This window comes from Aethalodelphis obliquidens, unplaced genomic scaffold (assembly GCF_003676395.1).
Source record: "Aethalodelphis obliquidens isolate GAN/ISIS:26980383/991018 unplaced genomic scaffold, ASM367639v1 scaffold70, whole genome shotgun sequence".
In the NCBI taxonomy this organism is placed as follows: Eukaryota; Metazoa; Chordata; class Mammalia; order Artiodactyla; family Delphinidae; genus Aethalodelphis; species Aethalodelphis obliquidens.
This window is the reverse complement of record NW_020838014.1, coordinates 2,935,248-2,958,164: the sequence shown is the minus strand read 5'-3', so window position 1 is coordinate 2,958,164 and position 22,917 is coordinate 2,935,248. Positions and strand designations below refer to the sequence as shown.

Genomic DNA, 22,917 nt, shown 5'->3' with positions numbered 1-22,917 from the left:
GAGCATGCCATTAAGCAGAAAATCAAAAACCCCATTGCAGGCTGAGAAAGAAACCACAGAAGAAAGTAACAAGTTTTATATTTCATTTTACATTTTTTTTTCCTGCTTTTTGAACAAGGGGCTCACAGTTTTTCATCTTGCACTGTGCTCTGCAAATTATGTAGCTGGCCTTGGGAAGGAGTAATCCCTTTAAACAGGGACATTTACTCACCCTCCAGCTTACTACTTGGACCACTGCTCTCATTATCTGCTCAGGAACTTTAGGACTTTGGGTTTAAACCCTGAGTTTCATGTTTCACTAGAAAAGCTAGTGAAGGGCTTCCCTGGTGGTACAGCAGTTAAGAATCCTCCTACCAATGCAGGGGACACAGGTTCGAGCCCTGGTCCTGGAAGATCCCACATGCCGCGGAGCAACTAAGCCCGTGCGCCACAACTACTGAGCCTGTGCTCTAGAGCCCTCGAGCCACAACTACTGAAACCCGCACGCCTAGACCCCATACGCCACAACAAGAGAAGCCACCGCAATGAGAAGCCTGCACACCGCAACAAAGAGTAGTCCCCGCTCGCCGCAACTAGGGAAAGCCCATGAGCAGCAACGAAGACCCAATGCAGCCAAAAAATAAATAAATAAAAATAAGAAAAGCTAATGAAGCACAACTGAACTGAAATCTGAGACATTTCCTGCATGGGTTCTCATTTTTTAAGAAAGTCCTCACCAACATTCCTGCTGTAAATAAATCAGTGTTTAATTTCTTATAAAATTCCTCAGTGTGGCCTGAGAGCACAGTGTCACTGCACTGTTTAGTAACACAGTACCGTAAGAGTCTAAAATAGATAGTCGAGGAATCAAACTTCCCATAAAGAGAAGCTTAATTTTTTTCTCTGTTGTTCATCAGTCTTATATTTGCAAAGAGAAATCTTGAGGTTGAACCTGTTTTCAGCACAGCCTGAATTATGGGTTTGGAACCAGATGAGGACCCAGTTGACTGTGACAGTAATTCAAGGATGTCTCTAAGCAAGTTACTTGGCGTTACTGTGCATTAGGCATCTATAAGTCTGGGAGGGAAAGAGCTGCCTGAGCCCCTCTTGATTCTGATGTGGAAAACCTTGAATGAAGATGATTGTGAATCATTTAACAGTATAAAAATAATAGAATATGACACAACTAAAATTTTGTTAGAGTGCTTTTCCGTTTCTTAAGGGCTTAATCTCTAGGTGACCCAGAATGGCTGCATGTTTTGTTTTAGAAATTAAAGGATAGATCATTGGTATTAGTTACATGAAGGCAATATGGTAATTAGACTTATCTGCTTGTTTTTATACTAATTTTAAAATGTCTTTTGGTTTAACTGAATTTAGACTGTCCTTTAAAGTACAATACCAGACTTGCACAAAAGGTCTTCCATGCTAAAATCTTGCAGGAAGTTGCAAACCCATAATTAGGTAGCAAAGATTATATGCTAAGGAAAATGATTATATATATGGGGTGGATTCTAAAAATAGTATCTTTTCTAAGTAACATTCACCTGCCTTTTCAAAACATCTTGGATTATTGATCAGAGAGTGTCTTGAGCTAACTAGGTTTTTGCTATCAGTATATTGTAGAATAGATTTTCATTTATTTTATGTCCCATGATTCATAAAAATATTCTCACTAGTATGTTAATTCTGAATTAAGATTCTTCCTCTAGCTAAGAAACTGTTTTCAATCATTTCTCTTACATCAGATTATAGGATGTCCATAAGTACCCTCTCTATGTAAAACAGAATTCTTTTTCCTTAGAAACTCAGTTCTCAGTATGTTTTCAGTGATTACCAGTCTTGGCCTTCCTGTTTTATTAAATAGCACAGAACCACTCTGAGACACCTACCTAGACTTCTCAGAGACCTCTTTTCCTAAGACCAGGCTGAGTTTATTTCTATACTCCGCTTACATAGAATATTAGTCACTTACTGTGTTATTTTTTTTCAGGGTGATCATGGCTGTAAGCAATCCAGAGACATTGAAGACAGGCTCAAAGTTATCCCAAAATTTTGTTTTCCTGATTCAAAGGACTGGGTGCCAACCTCAGAACTCAAGAGGTAAATAGACTACTTTATCTGATTTCTATTTGTTGGACGAGCAAAAGTAGAACCAGAATCTTTGAGAAACAGATAGAGTCAGCAGTGAAGCTATGTGGCCTCTGTGGCAGATCAAGGATGCAGTGGGAGGAAAGGAAGAAACAATTAGGACATTTCCTATGTGGAGCTCAAAAAAGAAAAACACAGTGTCAAAGGGAAAACAAGTTTGAGAGTCTCTTCAATTTGCCAATTCTGCAGGAAAAAAAGTTCCACTTTACATATAATCAGAAATGCCACCAAGTGGACAGAAAAGGAAAAAAAGACTTTAACTTAGGGATTGAGAAACAGAGATAAAACATGGCAATGTCTGCATCTTGTTATCTCCTTCAAGTTGTTAGAAGAAGCCATAGCCCAGATTGTATGTTCCCTGTCGAACTTGTACGAAGAGGGGGCTGTAGTTTGGAAGGTGTAAGTATATTGAGAAGGGAATTATAAGAAATTGCTTCCCAGTATCTAGAGGAAATTACTATTTTCAATTAATAAGCCATATATAATATAATAAAATTATATCCTGCTTATAAATAGATAAGTGCTTTGTTCAAAACTGTAATTATTGAATCATGTATTTAGGCTGAAAAGCGTGATTATGTGAACCATATCACATGCCAGTGACCTGCTGGAAGACAGCCTCAGCTGTTGCCTAAGTAGCTCTGCCCTTCCACCCCACGTTGCCTCCAGACTCTGCTCCTGTCTCTCCTAACCAGTTTAGCCTGATCGCCGCTCTCATCTCTGAGCCATCAACCCTGAAGCCTTTGTGCTGTCAGTTGTACTAATTGCATAGGCGGCTTCTTTCTTATTGGCCTGGCTGCTCCATGGTTGGCTTTCCCCAAGAGTTATGTGTGTTTATTCTAGAATGTCTGAAAAATACAGAGGAGTAAATAAAAAGCAGAAATTAAAAATCACTGGCATTCTGGTTACTCAGAGATAAGCACTGTAAATGTTTTGAGATGTTCCCTTCCAATCTTTATTCGTGGCCAAATATAGACATATGTATATGTTGTTCAGATTTGAATTTCTTTTGATTGTTAATGAATTTATTTCTTGGGCATCTCTAGGTCTTCATTTTGTAAATTATCTATGCATATTTTTTGCCAGTGTTTCTAATGAGATGGTAATTTTCGTAATAATTTTTATGTATTAAGGATATAAACTTTTCCCTATCACAGTTCCATATGACCTCTCAGAACTAAATAGAAGAATTTGGAAGGGAAGAATAGCTTATCAGAATTATTTATAGTTTACCTATATATTTGACTAAACTGGACATTCAGCAAAAGGAAAATAGGCTTGATTAATAGCTGGACTAAATAAATAAGAAAGTAAAAGGAGGCAGCGGTATCAACAGCTCATCACATTCTATTCTCTCACTCCAGTACAAAGCAAGATATTCTCAAGGGCTGGACATTCTCCCTCAGGAGGAATGTGACTTGCAATAAATATAATATTGCTGCCTCCTCTTACATCACAAAATGACTGCTGTTGGACTCTAATTTTTAATTGCTTGTTCCGAGGAATGTCATAAGCAGTTGTTTGGATCTCAAACTATTGACTTTTTTTCAGTGAAACGTTCTCCTTTGTCTTAACTGGTGAAGATGGGAGCCGGTGGTTTGGTTACTGTAAGAAGCTCTTGGTAAGTCCCAGACTTGTGCTACAGGCAGCTTTGGTAGAGGAACAAAAGAGTCAGACTAGGAACTTCAGAAACACGATCTCTAGATGAGTTTGGGGGCTACTCAGTGATCTGTGTATTATAAAGAAGCTAGTTAAGCTTTATATTTTTATTTTCTTTATTTTTTTGGCTGTGGGGGGTCTTAGTTGCAGCACGCAGGATCTTAGTTGTGACACACAGGATCTTAGTTGTGGCATGCGGGCTTTTCTCTAGTTGTGGCACACGGGTTTCTCTCTAGTTGTAGCGTGCGGGTTTTCTCTCTCTAGTTGTGGCTCACGGGCTCCGGAGCGTGTGGGCTCTGTAGTTTGCGGCACGCAGGCTCTCTAGTTGAGACGCATGAGCTCAGTAGTTGTGGCTCACGGGCTTAGTTGCCCTGCGGCATGTGGGATCTTAGTTCCCTGAGCAGGGATTGAACCCGAGTCCCCTGCACTGGAAGGAGGATTCTTTACCACTGGACCACCAGGGAAGTCCCGAAGCTATGTTAGCTTTAAACAGTAAGAGCAAGGTGGAGGTTAGCCACAGAGTGTTCCATAATAGAAACGGTATGGATTTATTTTATTTATTTGTTTGTTTGTAATAGATGAAGAAAGCACTGACATTGTAGCTGAAGTCAGTCTGGTTATATTTGAGGAATGGAGTACAGTGAGCCAATCGAGGGAGCTCTGAGTTACTTCTTGCTCATATGCCATCACTAAACTAGAATAAATCATGCTATCATTTTTTTTTTTTTAGCATTTTCTCATCTTTCAGTGTTCATTGAGAATGAGAGCTTTGGCTCCTACTCTATACTAAGGAGTATTAAGAGGTATTAATAGTCCAAATTAGTAAAGACTCGTGCTGCTTAATTTTTGCTTTGTTGTTTTGTTTTTTTTTTTAGCCAGAAGGCAAAGGAAAGCGACTCCCTGAGGTATACTGCATGGTCAGTCGCCTAGGCTGCTTCAACCTTTTTTCAAAGGTGAGTGGAGAATGGGCCCTATGAAAAGTGGTGTCCTTTCTGAGCTCTGAGTGAGTTTTTGTTTCTGATGACTTCACTAGGCAATGTTAAGTGGCATAGACTTCAACATAGTACTTTAGAAAGGGTTTCCCATTAGTAGATTAGAGCTACGGGTTTGAAGGCTTAAATTTAGACCTCTAATCCAGATGATGTTGCCCCGTCATCCTCGTTTTGGTTTGCTAAACCTCCCAGCTTAAAGCAAAACATTGCCTGAAGTTTATCTTGTCTCATGTCTTTCCCAGACACCAAACTGCAGGGTATTATTGTGTCACCTTCTTTGCCCCTGCCTTAGTGATATAAAAAGGGGCTTCTCTTCTAAAATTAAGTTGATTTATTTTGGTAACTTTTCTTGGAGATTTAAAGGTACCTCTAAGAGAAATGATGCCTTTAATGAACTTTTATTCGTTGCAGAAGCTTATCTGTCTTAAAATCTGTTGGTATTATTTTCAAGTTTGTGCACCCAGTTTGGCAGTTCCTTCAATAGGATTCTTTTATGTTTTTGAACTGAGTCCCTAATTTAAAAAAAAAATCTTTTGTGTGTATGTAGATTCTAGATGAAGTAGAAAAGAGAAGAGAAATGTCTCCAGCTTTGGTTTACCCATTTATGCGAAGTGTCATGGAAGCTCCTTTCCCAGCTCCTGGACGCACCATCACAGTAAAGAGCTACCTCCCTGGGGCTGGAGATGGGGTAAGTTAGTCCATTTTGAAAAGGTTTGATAGCTGCCAAAAAGCAGGCCTTACACTAGTCGGCCTTACCTGATAGAAACCTTACAGGATAGTTTTCTCTTTTTCATGAACTGCACAGAATATGTTTTGGTCACAAAAGCACTGGAGAAACATCCAGTTGATCTGTGAGATAGTTGATCCTAGACTCAGGAACCAGAGGTTTTCTATCATTTGTAGATTGAGCCCCTGCATAATATCTATTTCAGTGTGATAAATGAAGATTATACATACTGTTGTCCAGTGGGATGAAAGATTTCACCAGAAATTTACAGCCCAAAAGTAAGGTATTAAGTCTTGGTATTAGCGTAGGCAGCTTCACAAACTCTTTGTAGCAGACCCTCTCTCTTGAATTTAACCTGTAAAAGAATGACAGGATCCATTAGTATTGTCATTAGGGATTGTTTTCCCACCTCAGCTCCCCTGATTCAAATTTTGCATTTCAGTCAATTGAACTGTGCCGACCACTGGACTCACGATTGGAACATGTTGATTTTGAATGTCTCTTTAAGTGCCTGAGTGTGTGCCATCTCATTCGGGTCTGTGCCTCTCTCCTTTTGGAGCGGAGGATAATCTTTGTTGCCAACAGCCTAAGGTGAGAAATAAGTAAAATGTGTCACTTCAGCCTGTTGTTTTACTTGTTCTTACTATTTTAAAATTCGGGCATATTAGAAAACACTTAGGTAGGATCTCAGTTACCTAATGCTATAGTGACATGGATAATCCAAAAGCTATTTGCATTCGGCTATAACAGTGACTTTTGGGGGTTACAATTAATTTACCTTCAAAATGTGTTTTGTTAAAACTGTTGTTAAAAATTGGGATTGCTTTTCTAAGTACACACTAGCTTTTAGCAATATAAATTGTGGGAAACAGCTAGATTGAGATTAAAGATATTCAGTAAATTAACTTAAAATTTAAATAAAATGTTAAAATTTAATGAGTAAGCACAGAATTGTTAATCTATGATCACTAACTGGCATCACTTTTGTAATTCTGTAACATAATGTCTGAAATGCCCTCCATTGTTGTTCTTTATATGACACCGTTTGCTTTCTCCTCTGGCTAGCACCCTGTCAAAATGTGGCCATGCTGTGGTTGCCACACTGTATCCATTCACCTGGCAGCATACCTACATCCCAGTCCTGCCAGCATCTATGATCGACATTGTGTGCTCACCTACTCCTTTCCTTATTGGAATCCTGTCTTGCTCCTTACCACAGCTCCAGGACCTACCCATTGAAGAGGTGAGATGGGAGAAATAGTACCTGTGGAAAAGACTGGGGCACTGGCAAATGAAAACAAGTGATCTTTAACAGTGGTGGATATGTCATTAATTAATAATAATATGTAATTATGATTGTTAATACATTATGCTGTCATATTTTTGTATCTGTTTATGAAAGTGAGAAAAATTCTATAGTACACATGAATCTGAAGTTGTATCTTATTTGCGGTATTGAACCATGGGCTAATTCTTGTGTTATTCTGAATAGGTCTTTTTTTAAAAAACATCTTTATTGGAGTATAATTGCTTTACAATGGTATGTTAGTTTCTGCTTTATAACAAACTGAATCAGCTATATATATACATATATCCCCATATCTCCTCCCTCTTGCATCTGCCTCCCACCCTCCCTATCCCACCCCTCTAGGTGGTCACAAAGCACCTAGCTGATCTTCCTGTGCTATGCGGCTGCTTCCCACTGTCTGTTTTACATTTGGTAGTGTATGTATGTTCATCATGCCACTCTCTCACTTCGTCCCAGCTTCCCCTTTCCCCTCGCCATGTCCTCAAGTCCATTCTCTACATCTTCATCTTTATTCCTCTCCTGCCCCTAGGTTCTTCATAACCTTTTTTTTTTTTTTAGAATCATATATATGTATTAGCATATGGTATTTGTTTTTCTCTTTCTGATTTACTTCACTCTGTATGATAGAGTCTAGGTCCATCCACCTCATTACAAATAACTCAATTTCATTTCTTTTGATGGCTCAGTAATATTCCATTGTATATATGTGCCACATCTTCTTTATCCATTCATCTGTTGATGGACACTTAGGTTGCTTACATGTCCTGGCTATTGTAAATAGAGCTGCAGTGAACATTGTGGTACATGACTCTTTTTGAATTACGGTTTTCTCAGGGTATATGCCCAGTAGTGGGATTGCTGGGTCGTATGGTAGTTCTATTTTTAGTTTTTTAAGGAACCTCCATACTGTTCTCCATAGTGGCTGTATCAATTTACATTCCCACCAGCAGTGCAAGAGGGTTCCCTTTTCTCCACACCCTCTCCAGCATTTACTGTTTGTAGATTTTTTGATGGTGGCCATTCTGACTAGTGTGAGGTGATACCTCATTGTAGTTTTGATTTGCATTTCTCTAATGATTAGTGATGTTGAGCATTCTTTCATGGGTTTGTTGGCAATCTGTATATCTTCTTTGGAGAAATGTCTATTAAGGTCTTCTGCCCATTTTTGGATTGGGTGGTTTGTTTTTTTGATATTGAGCTGCATGAGCTGCTTGTAAATTTTGGAGATTAATCCTTTGTCAGTTGCTTCATTTGCAAATATTTTCTGCCATTCTAAGGGTTGTCTTTTCATCATGTTTATGGTTTCCTTTGCTGTGCAAAAGCTTTGAAGTTTCATTAGGTCCCATTTGTTTATTCTTGTTTTTATTTCCACTTCTCTAGGAGGTGGGTCAAAAAGGATCTTGCTGTGATTTATGTCATAGAGTGTTCTGCCTATGTTTTCATCTAAGAGTTTGATAGTGTCTGGCCTTACATTTAGGTCTTTAATCCATTTTGAGTTTATTTTTGTGTATGGTGTTAGGGAGTGTTCTTATTTCATTCTTTTACATGTAGCTCTCCAGTTTTCCCAGCACCACTTATTGAAGAGGCTGTCTTTTCTCCATTGTATAGAAGAATAGGTCTTTTTTAAAAAATCATACACAGAAACTACTCTAGGTTAATTTAATAAATTGTTTCAGATATAAAACACGTATAGATAAATGCCCAAACAAAATGTATGGCTCAGCTAATTATCACATAGTGAATGCTTATGTAACCAACATTGGAATAGAATAGAAATATTATGTCAATGGAAACAGAAGTCCCCATCATGCCTTTTTAATTTAATTTTTTAAATTATTATTATTTTTTAAATTTTTTGGCCATGCCGTGTGTCACGTGGGATTTCAGTTCCCCCACCAGGGATCAAACCCGCACCTCCAGCATTTGAAGCACGGAGTCTTAACCACTGGACTGCCAGGGAAGTCCCCCATCATGCTTTCTTCTAATCACTGTTCCCTTCCCCACCCCTTGCAAAAGGTAACCATTATGTTGACTTTCATGCTGCTCATTTTCTTGTTTTGTTTATAGTTTAACATCCTAGGCATGTATACCTAAACAATGTAATTCAGTTTTGTCTGGCTTTAAGCTTGAAATAAATGAACTCATACAGTATTTTTTTTCTTTCTTTCTTTCTTTCTTTTCTTTTTGGCTTCTTTGGAGCAACATTATGTCTTTTTTTTTTTTTTGGCTGGGTTGGGTCTTCGTTGCTGCGTGTGGGCTTTCCCTAGTTGCAGCGAGCGGGGCTACTTTTTGTTGTGGTGTGCAGGCTTCTCATTGCAGTGGCTTCTCTTGTTGTGGAGCACGGGCTCTAGGCAAGTGGGCTTCAGTAGTTGTGGCACGTGGGCTCAGTAGTTGTGGCTCGTGGACTTTAGAGTGCAGGCTCAGTATTTGCAGGACGTGGGCTTAGTTGCTCCGTGGCATGTGAGATCTTCCCTGACCAGGGGTCAAACCCTGGTCCCTGCATTGACAGACGGATTCTTAACCACTGCACCACCGGGGAAGTCCCCAACATTATGTCTTTAAGATTCATCCATGTTGATGGGTTTAACAACAGTAGTTTGATTATTCTAATTGTGTATAGTGTTCCATTGTGTGAATGTGCCACAATTTTCTTATCCATTCTACAGTTGATTGACATCTGAGTTGTTTCCAGTTTGGAGTTATTATTAATAATGCTGCTATGAATATTCTTGTTCATGACTCTTGGTACATATGTGCATGCAGTTTTATGGACATATACTTGGAAATGGAATTGCTGGGTCATAGAGTAAACCTTCAACTTTAGTAGGTAAAGTCAAGCTTTTCCAAAGTAGCTGTGCCAAGTTAAACTTCCTCCAGCACTGTATGAGAGTTCCTGTTGCTCCACATCCTTGACAGCCCTTGTTGTCATCAGTTTGTGTAATTTAGCCTATCTGATGGGTATGTAGTTGTACTCACTGTGGTTTAATTGGCATTCCTTGATTATGGTTGAGGGTGAGCATCTTTCTATATGTTTATTGGCCATTTGAATGTCATTTTTTGTCATCTTTTGTAAAATTCATAGGCTATATCCTTATACTGAATAGTTTACCCTCACTGATTTGTAAGAAGCGTTTTTATAGCTTCTTTTATAGCTCTGGATACGAGCCCCTTTGTAGCTTACCTTTTCATTCTCCAAAATGGTGTTTTTTAAATACAGTGGTGTTCTTAATTTTAATGTGGTCAGAATTATCAATTTTTTTATGGTTAGTGTTTTTGTGTGTGTGTGTGTGTGAACTGCTTAAGTTTTTCTTTATATTAACTTGATGGACATAGCCTCCTATATTATCTCTTGGAAACTTTATTATTATGCCTTTAATTTTTGTTTCTGAAGTCGGGGGCTTGATTTTTTTTATATATAATAGGAGGTAGGGGGAATTCCCTGGCAGTCCAGTGGTTAGGACTCCCTGCTTTCACTGCTGTGGGCGTGGGTTCAATCCCTGGTCAGGGAACTAAGATCCTGCAAGCCACACAATGTGGCCAAAAAGAAAAAATGGAGGTAGGGGTCGTCTCATTTTTTTCATATGGATAGCCAACTATCCCAGTACCACTTATTGAAATAGCTCTTCTTCCCTATTACACTGATGGGTTAAGCTTTTTTTCTCCCCCAGTTTTATTGAGATATGATTGACGTATAACATTGTATTAGTTTGAGATGTACAGCATAATGATATTATATGATATATGCATATATTTCAAAATAATTACATAGTAAGTTTAGTTAATATCCATCACCTCACATAGTTAGAAATTTTTTTTCTTGTTACGAGAACTTTTAAGATAGACTCTTAGCAACTTTCAAATATACAGTGTAGTATTATTAAATGTAGTCACCATGCTGTACATTACATATCCAGAACTTATTTATCTTATAACTGGAAATTTTTGCCTTTTGACCCCCTTCACCCATTTCATCCATCCCCCACCCCCATGTCTGGCAACCACCAATCTGTTCTCTGTATCTGTGAATTCATTTGTTTTAGATTCCACATGTAAGTGGTATCTGTCTTTCTCTGCCTGACTTATTTCACTTAGCATCCATGTTGTCACCAGTGGCAGGATTTTCTTCTTTATATGGCTGAATAATATTCCATTGTGTGTTTGTGTGTGTTTGTGTGTGTGTGTGTGTGTGTGTGCGTATGCATACACACATACCACATCTTTATCTAGTCATCTGTTGATGGACATTTAGGTTGTTTCCATTGTCATGTCTGTTGTAAGTAATGCTGCAGTGAACATGGGGGTGCAGCTATTTCTTCAAAATAGTGATCTTATTTCCTTTGGTTTCATGCCCAGAAGTGGGATTGCTGAATCATGTGCTGATTCTATTTTTAATTTTTTGACGAACCTCCTTACTGTTTCCATAGTGGCTGAACCAATTTACATTCCCATAAAGAGTGCACAATAGTTCCCTTTTCTCCACATTCTTGCCAGTATTTGTTATCTTTTGTCTTTTGTTGCTAGCCATTCTAACAGGTGATGATATCTCATTGTGGTTTTGATTTGCATTTCCCTGATGTGGAATACCTTTTCATGTGCTTGTTAGTCATTTGTATGTCTTCTTTGGAATAATGTCTATTCAGTTCCTCTGCCTATTTTTTAATTGGATTGTTTGGGTTTTTTTTGCTATTGAGTTGTATGAGTTCTTTATATATTTTGGGTAGTAACCCCTTATCAAATACATGATTTGCAAATGTTTTCTCCCATTCTTTACATTTCCTTTATATTTTATTGATGGTTTCCTTTGCTGTGCAGAAGCTTTTTAATTTGATGTAATACTACTTGCTTATTTTTGCTTTTGTTGCCTTTGCTTTTGGTGTCAAATCCAAAAAATCATTGCCAAGACCAAGGTAAAGATACTACCCCCTGTGTTTTCTTCTAGGAGTTTTATGATTTCAGGTCTTATGTTTAAGTCATTAATCCATTTTGAGTTGATTTTTGTGTATGGTGTAAGATTGGGATCCAATTTTATTTTTTGGCATGCAACTATCTAATTTTCCCAACACCATTTATTGAAGAGATTGTCCTTTCCCCATTTTATATTCTTGGCTCCTTTGTCATCAGTTAATTGACTGGGACTTCCCTGGTGGTCCAGTGGTGAAGACTGTGCGCTGCCAATGCAGAGGGCCCGGGTTCGACCCCTGTCAGGGAACTAGATCCCTCATGCCACAACTAAAGATCCCATGTGATGCAACTAAGACCCAGTGCAGCCAAATTAATAAATTAATTAATTTTTTAAAAATTAATAAAAAAAAGTTAATTGACTATGTGTGGGGTTTATTTATGGACCCTCTATTCTGTTCCATTGAGCCATGTGTCTGTTTTATGCCAGTACCATACTGTTTTGATTACTATAGCTTTGTAATATAGTTTGAAATCAGGAGGTATGATGGTCTCTACCTTTATTCTTCTTTCTCAAGATCATTTTGGCTATTTGGAGTCTTTTGTAGTTCCATGGAAATTTTATAATTGTTTGTTCTCTTTCTGTGAAAATTGCCTTTGGAATTTTGGTAGGGATTGCACTGACTCTGTAGATTGCTTTGGGTAATTTAGACATTTTAACAATATTAATTCTTCCAGTCCATGAGCATGGAATATCTTTCCATTTATTTGTGTATTGTTCAGTTTCTCTCATCAGTGTCTTATAGTTTTCAGCACAAATATCTTTTACCTCCTTGTTTAAATTTATTCCTAGGTATTTTATTCTTTGTGGTGCAATTGAAAATGGGGTTGTTTCCTTAATTTATTTTTCAGACACTTCATTGTTAGTGTATAGAAGCACTTCTGATTTTTGTATTAACCTATTTTTTTAACTTGGTATAATGGAAAATTTTAAACATATGTAAAAGTAAACAAGAGAGTAAAATAAATCCAATCACCCTTCTTAAATACTTACAAAGTTTTGGCCAATCATACTTCTACCTCTCTCCCATAATATTTTGAAGTATATCCTGACATAATTTCATAATTCTAAATATTGCAATATGAATTTCTATAAGGTGATTTTTAACATAATCACAGTACCATTATCACACCTAAAAAATTTAATAACAGTTCCTCAATATCAGAAAAATTCAGTATTCAGCTCTCTAATTATTTCATAAATTTTTAATAGTTTGAATTAAGTTCCAAATAAAGTCCATGCAGTGCATTTGGTTGGTGTGGTTTTTTTAGTCTCTTTTAATCTCTAGGTATGCTGCCATCATTTTTTTTTAACTTGAAATTCTTTTTACTTGTGTTGATGAGTTAACTTTTAAATGGGCTGACACTTTAAGTTAGTGTATAATAATATTGAATCACTTTATACACCTGAAACTAATATAATATTTAAGTCAATTATACTTCAATTTTTAAAAAAAGAAAGGAAACAAAACAAATAAACCTTTAAGTTTATTTAAAACTATTCCCCTTTGCATGAAAGAATCAAAACACTCTTCCTGATCTAGCAGTGTCTAATGTATTTCTCTGTGAATGTCTCTGGTTTAACTTGTCTGGCTCCTTTATTCCGTAGGTGCTGATAGTTGATCTCTGTGCAGACAAGTTCTTACAGGAGGTGAGTGACAAAGGAGGTGATTATGTAATGTTTGGGTATAATTGGCCAGAAAATATGTGAAAGTACTTAGAGAAGGTGACTCAGGCAAGACTTACAGTTCCTACACATACTTGACTTGACACTGCGGCCAATCATACAAGATTGACCTGAAAAATTTGATTTGGGTTCATAGCTCACTGTCCCAATTTAGGGAAGGAGGAAACAGATTAAATGCCATTCTCAAAAGAGGTAACCCTCCCTTCAAGTCTTATGGGTTGATGTATAGGTCTCTAATTTAATTAAATTTAACAAGCATTCAGCACCAATTATTTCTAGATATTCTGTTAGCCAGTCAGAAACTAAAGATGAGTAAGATACTCAGTTTGATCTCTCAGGCCTTATAGTTTAAAGGGGAGGGGAGAGGGAGCAGACATAGCCATAAAGTTTTAGAAACGGTGTAATAGAAACTTATACAAGATACAGTAGGGGCAGAAAGGAAGTGTCACTTATTCTGGATAGTGAAGTGGAGAGGAGAGTTAGTAAAGCCTTAGAGCAGCCCTCTGTATGTAACCTGTATATAGTTTTGTGAGCACTGAGGACAGGGTGAAAAGAATGTTTCCCAAGACTGTCTTTTTTCAGAATCAGTCAGCTCGTCACATGTGAAGCACCATTTATTTGGGGATGATCTTTGTAATATAGCATAAGACTTGGAGATGAGAAACATTTTGTGGGAAAGTGCCAGAAAATTTTATAAGGCATATTATTTATTTTTCTTAAATGTAATGAAGATGTATGCACCATAAGTTTTGTGGATTCTGCTCAATGTAGGGAAGGAAGCTTGAGACTGACTGTTCAGCCAAAATATATACAAAGCTACCTGTGGACTTTGAGGGACTTAAATAAGGCATGTTTGAGACTTTCTCTCTCAAAGCTCATGAAAATCTCAATTTCTTCTCTTAAGGTATCTGATGAGGATGAAATTCTACCACCTAAACTCCAGGCTGCCCTGATACAAATTTTGGAAGAACGAAATGAAATTTTGGCTCAGGAGCAGAATTTTTTACAAGGTATGAGACAAGTGGTCTGAGGATTTAAGGTCAAGGCAGTAAATACCACATGCCCAGCACCCTGCCAAAGCATATGCAATAGCAGTATGAGATTGCCTGTGCCTTCGTAAGCTTATAGTCAGCTTTCTTGCTCACCCTCAGCTGTGCCAAGTCCCCTTCTATTTCAGGACTTTTGCACTTGCTCAGTTCCATGTATGGAATGCTATTCCCCTAGATATCCACATGGCTTCTGCTCTTTGTTCTTGCAGGCCCATGCTCAAATGTCACTTTCTTAGTGAGGCCTTTTCTGACTGTCCTGTTTAAAATTGTTCCTGTTCCCTTAGCATGTCCTATCCTCCTCCCTGACCTTATTTTTCTCCATGGCTTTCATCACCATCTGATGTGCTAAAATGTAAGTTCCATGAGAGCAGTGACCGTCGATTTGTTTTCTATTTCCAGTACTTTAAACAGCATTCAGTAAATAGGTATTCAATAAGTATTTGTTGAATAAAAGGATGAATAATATTTTATGGGTGGCTTACTCTGTGCCAGGCATTGTTTTAAGCACTTAACATACATCTTATTTCATCCTTGTAATATCTTTATGAAGCAGGTGTTATGGTTTAATCCCCATTCTACAGAGGAGAACACTAAGGCTGTTTACCAATGGGGAACATTAGAGAAGGGGAAGGTTTAGAGGACTAACTAAAAGTTCAGTTTTTAATATTAAGTTTGAGATACCTATTGGACATCCAATACCTGGCAGACTTTCAGCTGGAGATATCAAGTAGGCATTTATATACATGAATTTGAGATTCAGAGGAAAGATTTGGGCTAGAGACATACATTTAAAAGTTGCTATTTTAAAGCTGTGGGAACAGATGAAATAGCCCAATAGAGTAAGTATAGAGAGAAAATTAAAAAGATTTAAGGATTGAGCCCTGGTTGGGGATGATGTGCTTAGATTTCCAACTTTTGGTAGTTGGGAAGAGGAGAAGGATCCAGCAAAGGAGACTAAAAGGAGCAGCTAGTGAAGTAGGTGAAAAACCAGGAGTATGTGATATTGTAGAAACTGAGTGAAGAAAGTATTCCATGAAGGAAAGAGTAAGCAGTTATGTTTTTTTGTTTTTATTTTTACTTTTATTGGAGTATAGTTGCTTTACAATATTGTGTTAGTTTGTACAGTACAGCAAAGTGAATCAGGTATATGTATACATATAGCCCCTCTTTTTTGGATTTCCTTCTCATTTATGTCACCACAGAGCACTGAGTAGTTTGCTGTGCTATACAGTAGGTTCTCATCAGTTATCTGTTTTATACATGGTATCAGTAGTTGTATATATGTCAACCCCAATCTCCCTAACCCTAAAAGAAATAAAAAACAAGCTATAAACTAGATGAAGGCATTTTCAACAAATATAACTAACAAAGGAATAGTATCTAGAATTTAGTTTTTAAAATTCCTACAGTTTAAAAGTAAAAAGATGAACAACCCAAGAGGAAAATGGGGGAAAGATATGAACAGTCATTTCATAGAGGAGGAAACATGAAAGGCCAATAAATATATGAAAAGATACACAACCCCATCAAAATCAGGGAAATGTAAATTAAAACCACAGTGAGATACCATTTTATACCCACCATATTGGCAAAAATTTAAAAGTCTGACAGTATCAGGTGTTGATGAGAATGTGTAAGTTACTTCAACCACTTTGGAAAAACAATTTAGCATCATCTAGTAACATTAAAGGTGTACATATCCTGCAACCCAACAATTCCATTTTAGATATATACACAGAGAAACTCTTGTACATTATAACTAGGAAACAAGTACAATAATTTTTATAGTGTTATTGTATGTGATAGCAAAAACTGAAACAACCTAAATGTCCACTGACAGGAGAATATAGCATTTAAAAAAAAGAAGCTTAAAAACACACATTTTGAAGATCTGGCATGCCGCAACTAAGACCCAACACAGCCAAATAAATAAATAAATAAATATTTTTTAAAAAACACGTTGAATTAAAACAGTAAGTTGCAGAAGAATATGTTTTATATAATGTTCCAAGACATACAAAACCTAACAATATGTTGTTGGTGTTGGATGTGTATGGTAAGACTGTAATGTAAAGCAAATGATACACACAAAATTACAAAAAATGGTCACCCTCTATTGCAAAGTAGGGGAAGAACACCACTGAGAGAGCATCACACAGGGAACTTCAGAGATACACGTGATGTTCTATTCTAAGCTTTGTGGTGGGCACTTGTGTGGTCATCTCACTCCTGATCTTATGAAATATTCATACATGTTATAAGAATCTATAAAGTTATTCATTAAAACAGAAACAAAGAATGGAAGATAAGTTATAGAAAAACATAATTTTTTAAAGAAAGGGAATTAGGTGTAAGAAAGTAGGTACAACAGGTATAAACAACTCTTCCAAGAAATTTTTTGCTGCAAACTGGAGGATAGATGGGACAGTAACTGGAGGTGATGGGAGAGTGGGGCAAAAGCGTTAATGATAAAGCAGTGATGGATTCTCAGCTGCAGAAAGAAAGAGATGAGAAGGAAGTCTGTTGAACAAAATATAACAAATATAACAAAAATCTAGATGAGAATAAAAGTGTAGGGACTTCCCTGGTGGTCCAGTGGTTAAGATTCTGCTTTCCAATGCAGAGAACGTGGGTTCGATCCCTGATTGGGGAACTAAAATCCCACATGCTATGGGGCAACTAAGCCCACGTGCTAGAACTAGAGAAAAGCCCACGCGCTACAGCTAAGACCTGATGCAGCCAAATAATGAAAATGAAATTTAAAAAAAAAGAATAAAAATGTTAATGTCGGAAGAGAGCTCAGAAATTGCCTAATCAGCCGCCTCATTATACAGATATGGAAAGAGAGGCCATGAGAGGTAAAGCAAGTTGCCCACTATTATACAGCTGCTTCGTGGTAGAAGTCTGATTAAACCTGGGTCCCAGATCCCCAGTCAGCCCATGGGAAAGAGCAAGAGACATTGTGAGGAAAAGAATACTATTTTGATATGGGAGGAAAAGGAGGAGTCTAAGTTGAACCTGAGGTTTGAGCCTGGAACCAGGAAGGCAACACATTGTGCTATATTATAGTGGTTAAGAATCGCTTGACTTGGGAGTCCTGCAGCTTCTCCATGGTACTGGATGAGGGGACCCTGGAGAATGTCTTTGATTTGAGCCTCAGTTTCCTCAGCTGTAAAAGGGAAATAATAGACTTACCTCACTGGATTATTTTAAAATTTGTAAAAGCACTCAATACATCATTATTTATTATGGAATAATCATGATGCAATATGAAATGAGAAAGTTGAGAGAGAAACTGATTTGGTGGAGAAATATAATGAATTTGGGTTTTGGCATGTATTGTTTATTTGATTTGTAGTCTACCAATTTCCCAAAAGGACCTGAGATGGTGACTTTTTTTTTTTTTTTTTGGCTGTGCCGGGCAGCTTGCAACATCTTAGTTCCCTGACCAGGGATCAAACCCATGCCCTCAGCAGTGAGAGCACAGAGTACTAACCACTGGGCCTCCAGGGAATTCCCTAGATGGTGACTTTTAGACAAATGGAATGTAAGTGCTAATGGGACAGCCAAATGATGATCACCTATAGGTAGCCTGAAAATGTAGAAAGTGAATTTTGGTGAAATATCAGGACTGGAGATCTGAGGTTGAGAATTATTGACAAAGAAAGCCAGCTCTCTCTGCATATACCAGTTAGCTCTTTAAGGAAAGGAATGTTGAAGAGAAGGGGTCCAAAGACCATGCCTAGGAAGAAGAAGAAGAGGCAAGAGCAAAACAAATGTTTTTGGTCCTAAAGGCAGGAGAGGAATCAGGAAATCAGGAGAGCATAAAGTTGTGGGAGACAAGAGGAATGAGGAGGAGGTCAGCACAAATAGAGCATAGAGTTTAAAGGAGGATAAAAATAGAAAAGGAGATTAAATTTGGCTGGTTCTCACTGGTGGCCTTTGAAAGAGCCATTACAGTGAAATCACAGATGTGCAGACCACAGTATGCGTGGGAAGAACATGAAGGTAAGGATATAAGCCATTTGCTTTTTTTCAGGTCATGAAGAGTACAAGAAAGCTAAGAATGAGGATTCCTACATTTATTCTCTGTCCTTTAATCTATGATCCCCTAGGCGTCACTTTTATAACTGGAGCCAGTGTCCCTATAAACACAAAACTTAGGGGATTTTTCCCCCCTTCTTTCTTTTTTCGTTCATTTTGCAGAAGATGTGACACTCAACTCTCTGGTGTCCGAAGCATTTGTCAGGTTTTTTGTTGAACTGGTGGGACATTATTCTTTGAGCATGACTGTCACTGAGCATGGGGAGCGTGTATTCCAAAGGGAGCCATTCCGTAAATCCCACACCTCCCGAAGTGTACGCCACTTCCTGGATCTCTTCATGGAAACTCAGATGTTTGCAGGATTCATCCAGGACCGAGAGCTTCGGAAAAGTGGGGTGAAAGGTCAGTTTCATCATAAAATTCTCCCTCTGTATTTAGTGAATACTTGAAAGATTTGAAAATAATATATAAAAAAATAGCATAAAGCTACAAGGGCTCACTATGAGTTGTTTATTATGGGAAACATTTATTTTGTGATATTGTTTTAGCTACGGAAGTACATTGGTAGTGAGTACAGAGTTTTATTCAATTGATTTTCAGTCTTAAATGTATGGCAGTTTCATCAACATGAGTTTTTCTTGTAGGTTTGTTTGAGGTCCGGGCCCTCCAGTATTTGGAAACAATTCCTGAGTCTGAGCCCAGTGGAGTGAATAGAATTTTGCGGACTCTTGGTAAGTTGCTGTGTTTTCCTGTTAGATAAATACAGTTAAAAAAAAAAAAACTTTTGCGGTAAGCATGCCTCATCACAAAAGCTTTATCATCACATCAACAATATAACCTCAAGGAGGGTGACCAGAAACCATGACCCTATTTCCAAAGTGTTTTGGAGAAAGACAAAAGTCTTTCTCAGAGGTTAGGATTCTCCATCAGAGTCGTCCATGGGGCTGTTTTCCTCAGATGAAGCTCCCTCATGATATAAGAATTCTGCATATCATGATTATTAATCTTTTCTAGGCCACATCCCTGGAAGAATCTTATTAAAATCTGTACCTTTTCCCAGAAAAATATACTTGGAGCATACAAACAAATTATGCATATAATTTTAGGGTGTTAATGGACCCCCTTGAAGCCCATCCATATGCTCCAGGTTAAAAATACCTGGTTCAGAGGGCATCTGAGGCAAAAGAGGATTTCCTGCAAGTCTCTAATTTTACTCTTCACAAGGAAACACAGTTGTTTATGATTTTTCAATTATATTTAACTTTTAATTATCCAGTATGATGTAGGAGAACAGTGGTGTGGTAGCCCCAAACAATGAAGAACCTGTATTCTATGGTATTTATATTGGTCTTTGAAATATATGCCCCCCTAATTAAAATTAGCCCCTAATTAGCTGAGAGACCATGGACAGTCATGTCTAGGGCTATTATTTCATCTTTATACCATAGTGTTAGATTAGATCAGTGGTTCTCAGCTCTGATTACAATATTATAATCTCTGGGGAATTTAAATGAAAATCCAGGGAATTTCCTGGCGTTCCAGTGGTTAGGACTTCACGCTTCCAATGAAGGGGCATGGGTTCGATCCCTGATCAGGGAACTAAGGTCCTGCAAGCTGTGTGGTGCGGCAAGAAAAAGAAAAAACAAAAAGAAAATCCACCCCACACCCCACACCAGGCTCCACAAAATCTCTGGGGAGCAGGACAGCTGATTTTAACCTACAGTCAGGTTTGAAAACCATGGGATTAGATGATGTCTCAGTTCTCTTCTACCTCTACAATTAGAAATGTGGGGATTTTGTGTGTGTGTGTTTGGTTTGGTTTGGTTTGGGGTTTTTTGGTGGTTAAACACATCAACTGGACTTCCCTGGTGGCGCAGTGGTTGAGAGTCCGCCTGCCGATGCAGGGGAGGCGGGTTCGTGCCCCAGTCCGGGAGGATCCCACATGCCGCAGAGCGGCTGGGCCCGTGAGCCATGGCCGCTGAGCCTGTGCGTCCGGAGCCTGTGCTCTGCAGTGGGAGAGGCCACAACGGTGAGAGGCCCGCGTATCGCAAAAAAACAAAACAAAAAAAACCATCAACTGATAGCTTGAGATGGCAGCTTACTTCTGGGCTGTTCTGAATGACTAGGTTTAATCCCTTGCCTCAAATAATGTATAATAAATAAAAATGAACTAATGAGAGTTCACTCTACTTTTTTCCTTTAGGAAGTAAAATGAAATTTCTTCAGAAGAAATGAAATCTTTGATTGACAGCCTCCATCCTAAATAGAACAGAAAGTGACAAAGAAACTATTTTTCCAAGAGTCAAGATGCCCTGAAGTATTCTACAAAGTCTTGAAAGTTGAAAGGTTACAGAGCGGGCCAGGTTCTCGGAGGAGGATTCTCCTGTTGCTGCTGTAGTAATCACTGGAGAATTGTTGGGAGTAGTCTGGAACCAATGCTCCCTTTACTCTGCCACCAGATTTTTTTTAAGTGGCCTTTCTTTTTGATTCTTGAGCTCATTCTTTGTGTTTTGAGCTTAGTCTATGAAGGCATTTGTCTTTTACAAGAAAGAGATGGTGTTGCATTTTAAAAACAGCTCATAGATGAGCACAATGAGAAAAGTGCTGCATTTAAGGTACTACGGAGGCATGATAGAAGTAGAGGACTAGCCCTTCTTCACACATAATTCTCATCACTGAAATACCATGGCAGCTTTAAACCTATGGGCTGTTTGAGCTGAGCTAAGGACTATACTTTTTTTTTTTTTTTGGTCTAATGCCCTGTCTAGGGGAATCTCACTTATGTGGAAGCCCTATGTATTATCACTGTTATTGAGTATCTTATAAAAATAGACATTTTATAGCGCCTCCTCCACATTGTGTGGCACTTGGGTAGCTTGTCCCACGCATGTCAGCATTAAACTTTGGGGAATTATAGCTAATGGGGGACTTCCCTGGCAGTCCAGTGGTTAAGACTCCATGCTTCCACTGCAGGGGCACAGGTTTGATCCCTGGTCCGAGAACTAAGATCCCCCATGCAGATTCCACATGCCGCATGGCATGGCCAAAAACAAGAAAAGAAAAAAATATATACCTAACAGGAAAATGTCCTTTAAGGGCATGAGAACTACCTTCTTTTTTAGTGTCCACCATGTGCCATGAATGGTACATGTATGTATGTCATCTTGTTTAGTCTTTAAATCAACTTTATGAGATATTTGCATCTGCATTTTACTAATGAGGAAAATGGAATTCAGAGTTTAAATGACTTTAAACTGAAGCTAGGACTATTAGTTTATGAACACATAGAAAGTTGGTTATTCCTACAGATGGAAATTTGAACTCTGTGGGACTATAGTTATTGAAAAAGCTTTTTTTTTGTTTTTGTTTTTTAAGCTGAAGTGTACCAGAGTCAACTTGCAGCTCTGAGAATAAGGGACTTCAAACTATAGGTGTCTAGATGAGACTTTTTTTGGTTCCTCTAGAAATGTTGGACTTTTTGCTCTAGTTAAATTGGACTCAGAATATGGACATTTCCTGGGCACACACCACATAATCACTCCAACCCATAATATCTAAAGTAGTAGTAGTGGTATGAAAGAGGAATTTGTCAGCATTGGTGTAACGCTAATTGATAAATGTTACAGCAAGTGTCAGTTTGTTTTCTTCAACTCCTGCTGATGGCTTTAACTGGCATAAAAAATATTTATTCAAACTTAAAGCATTATAAGTTGTGTTATGATACAACTTATTAACTTGTGCAGTATTGTCATTACAACCCATTCAGGTGTGCGTGAATGGATCTGGATCAGACACCATTTAAGATGGGTGCTGTATAATTCAATTCCTATAGATGTGGGCCAAGAAAATAGAACTAAGCCTATGTTAAAAAAAAAAAAAGTTTATTAAGCAGCTTACCTCAGTGTGGCTTTTACCAGACATGTCCCCATTTGGTCTCCTCTAACACTCCCACCCTGAGGGAACAATTAGTAACTGGGAATTGAGTGTTTATAAAACGGGGGTATAAGGTGTTACTGTGGTGGATCCCAGACATCCCTCTGTGAGGAGACCTTTTCTTCAGGGATGGGAGTCTTATCCCTGCGATCTGAAGCTGCTTCCTTTTCTTCAGTCTGTTTTATTATTTGTTTGTAAAGTATTACAAATTCTGGACACACTTGTAAAATAATCGCTGAAAATTTGTATAAAATGTTTACAGATCTTTTAATGAATAAACACAAAAAATTCAATGGATCTTCTGGAGAATTTGAAATAAAATTGTTTAAGCTGTAAAGATATTTTACTTCACTTAAATCTATAGCTAACACATTCATCTAATGGTAGGTAAAAGATAATCGATCCAAGACTAACCAAGCTTTAATTAC

General features: G+C 37.9%; 1 protein-coding gene across 4 annotated transcripts in view; it reads left to right on the top strand.

Annotated features, from left to right (window-relative positions):
• The window catches only part of DENND2C (DENN domain containing 2C), a 93,449-nt gene extending 70,623 nt beyond the window's left edge, over positions 1-22,826 (top strand). For 2 of the 4 annotated variants that reach the window (XM_027091019.1, XM_027091020.1), the window contains exons 9-19: positions 1,973-2,082; positions 3,682-3,751; positions 4,665-4,742; positions 5,329-5,469; positions 5,951-6,099; positions 6,574-6,751; positions 13,386-13,427; positions 14,368-14,473; positions 18,719-18,958; positions 19,201-19,287; positions 20,760-22,826. In XM_027091019.1, the coding sequence (XP_026946820.1) occupies positions 1,973-2,082; positions 3,682-3,751; positions 4,665-4,742; positions 5,329-5,469; positions 5,951-6,099; positions 6,574-6,751; positions 13,386-13,427; positions 14,368-14,473; positions 18,719-18,958; positions 19,201-19,287; positions 20,760-20,791 (1,233 nt within the window). In that variant the 3' untranslated portion in view covers positions 20,792-22,826. The other 2 variants (XM_027091021.1, XM_027091022.1) reach the window with 2 other exon arrangements.
• The last annotated feature ends 91 nt before the right edge of the window (positions 22,827-22,917 follow it).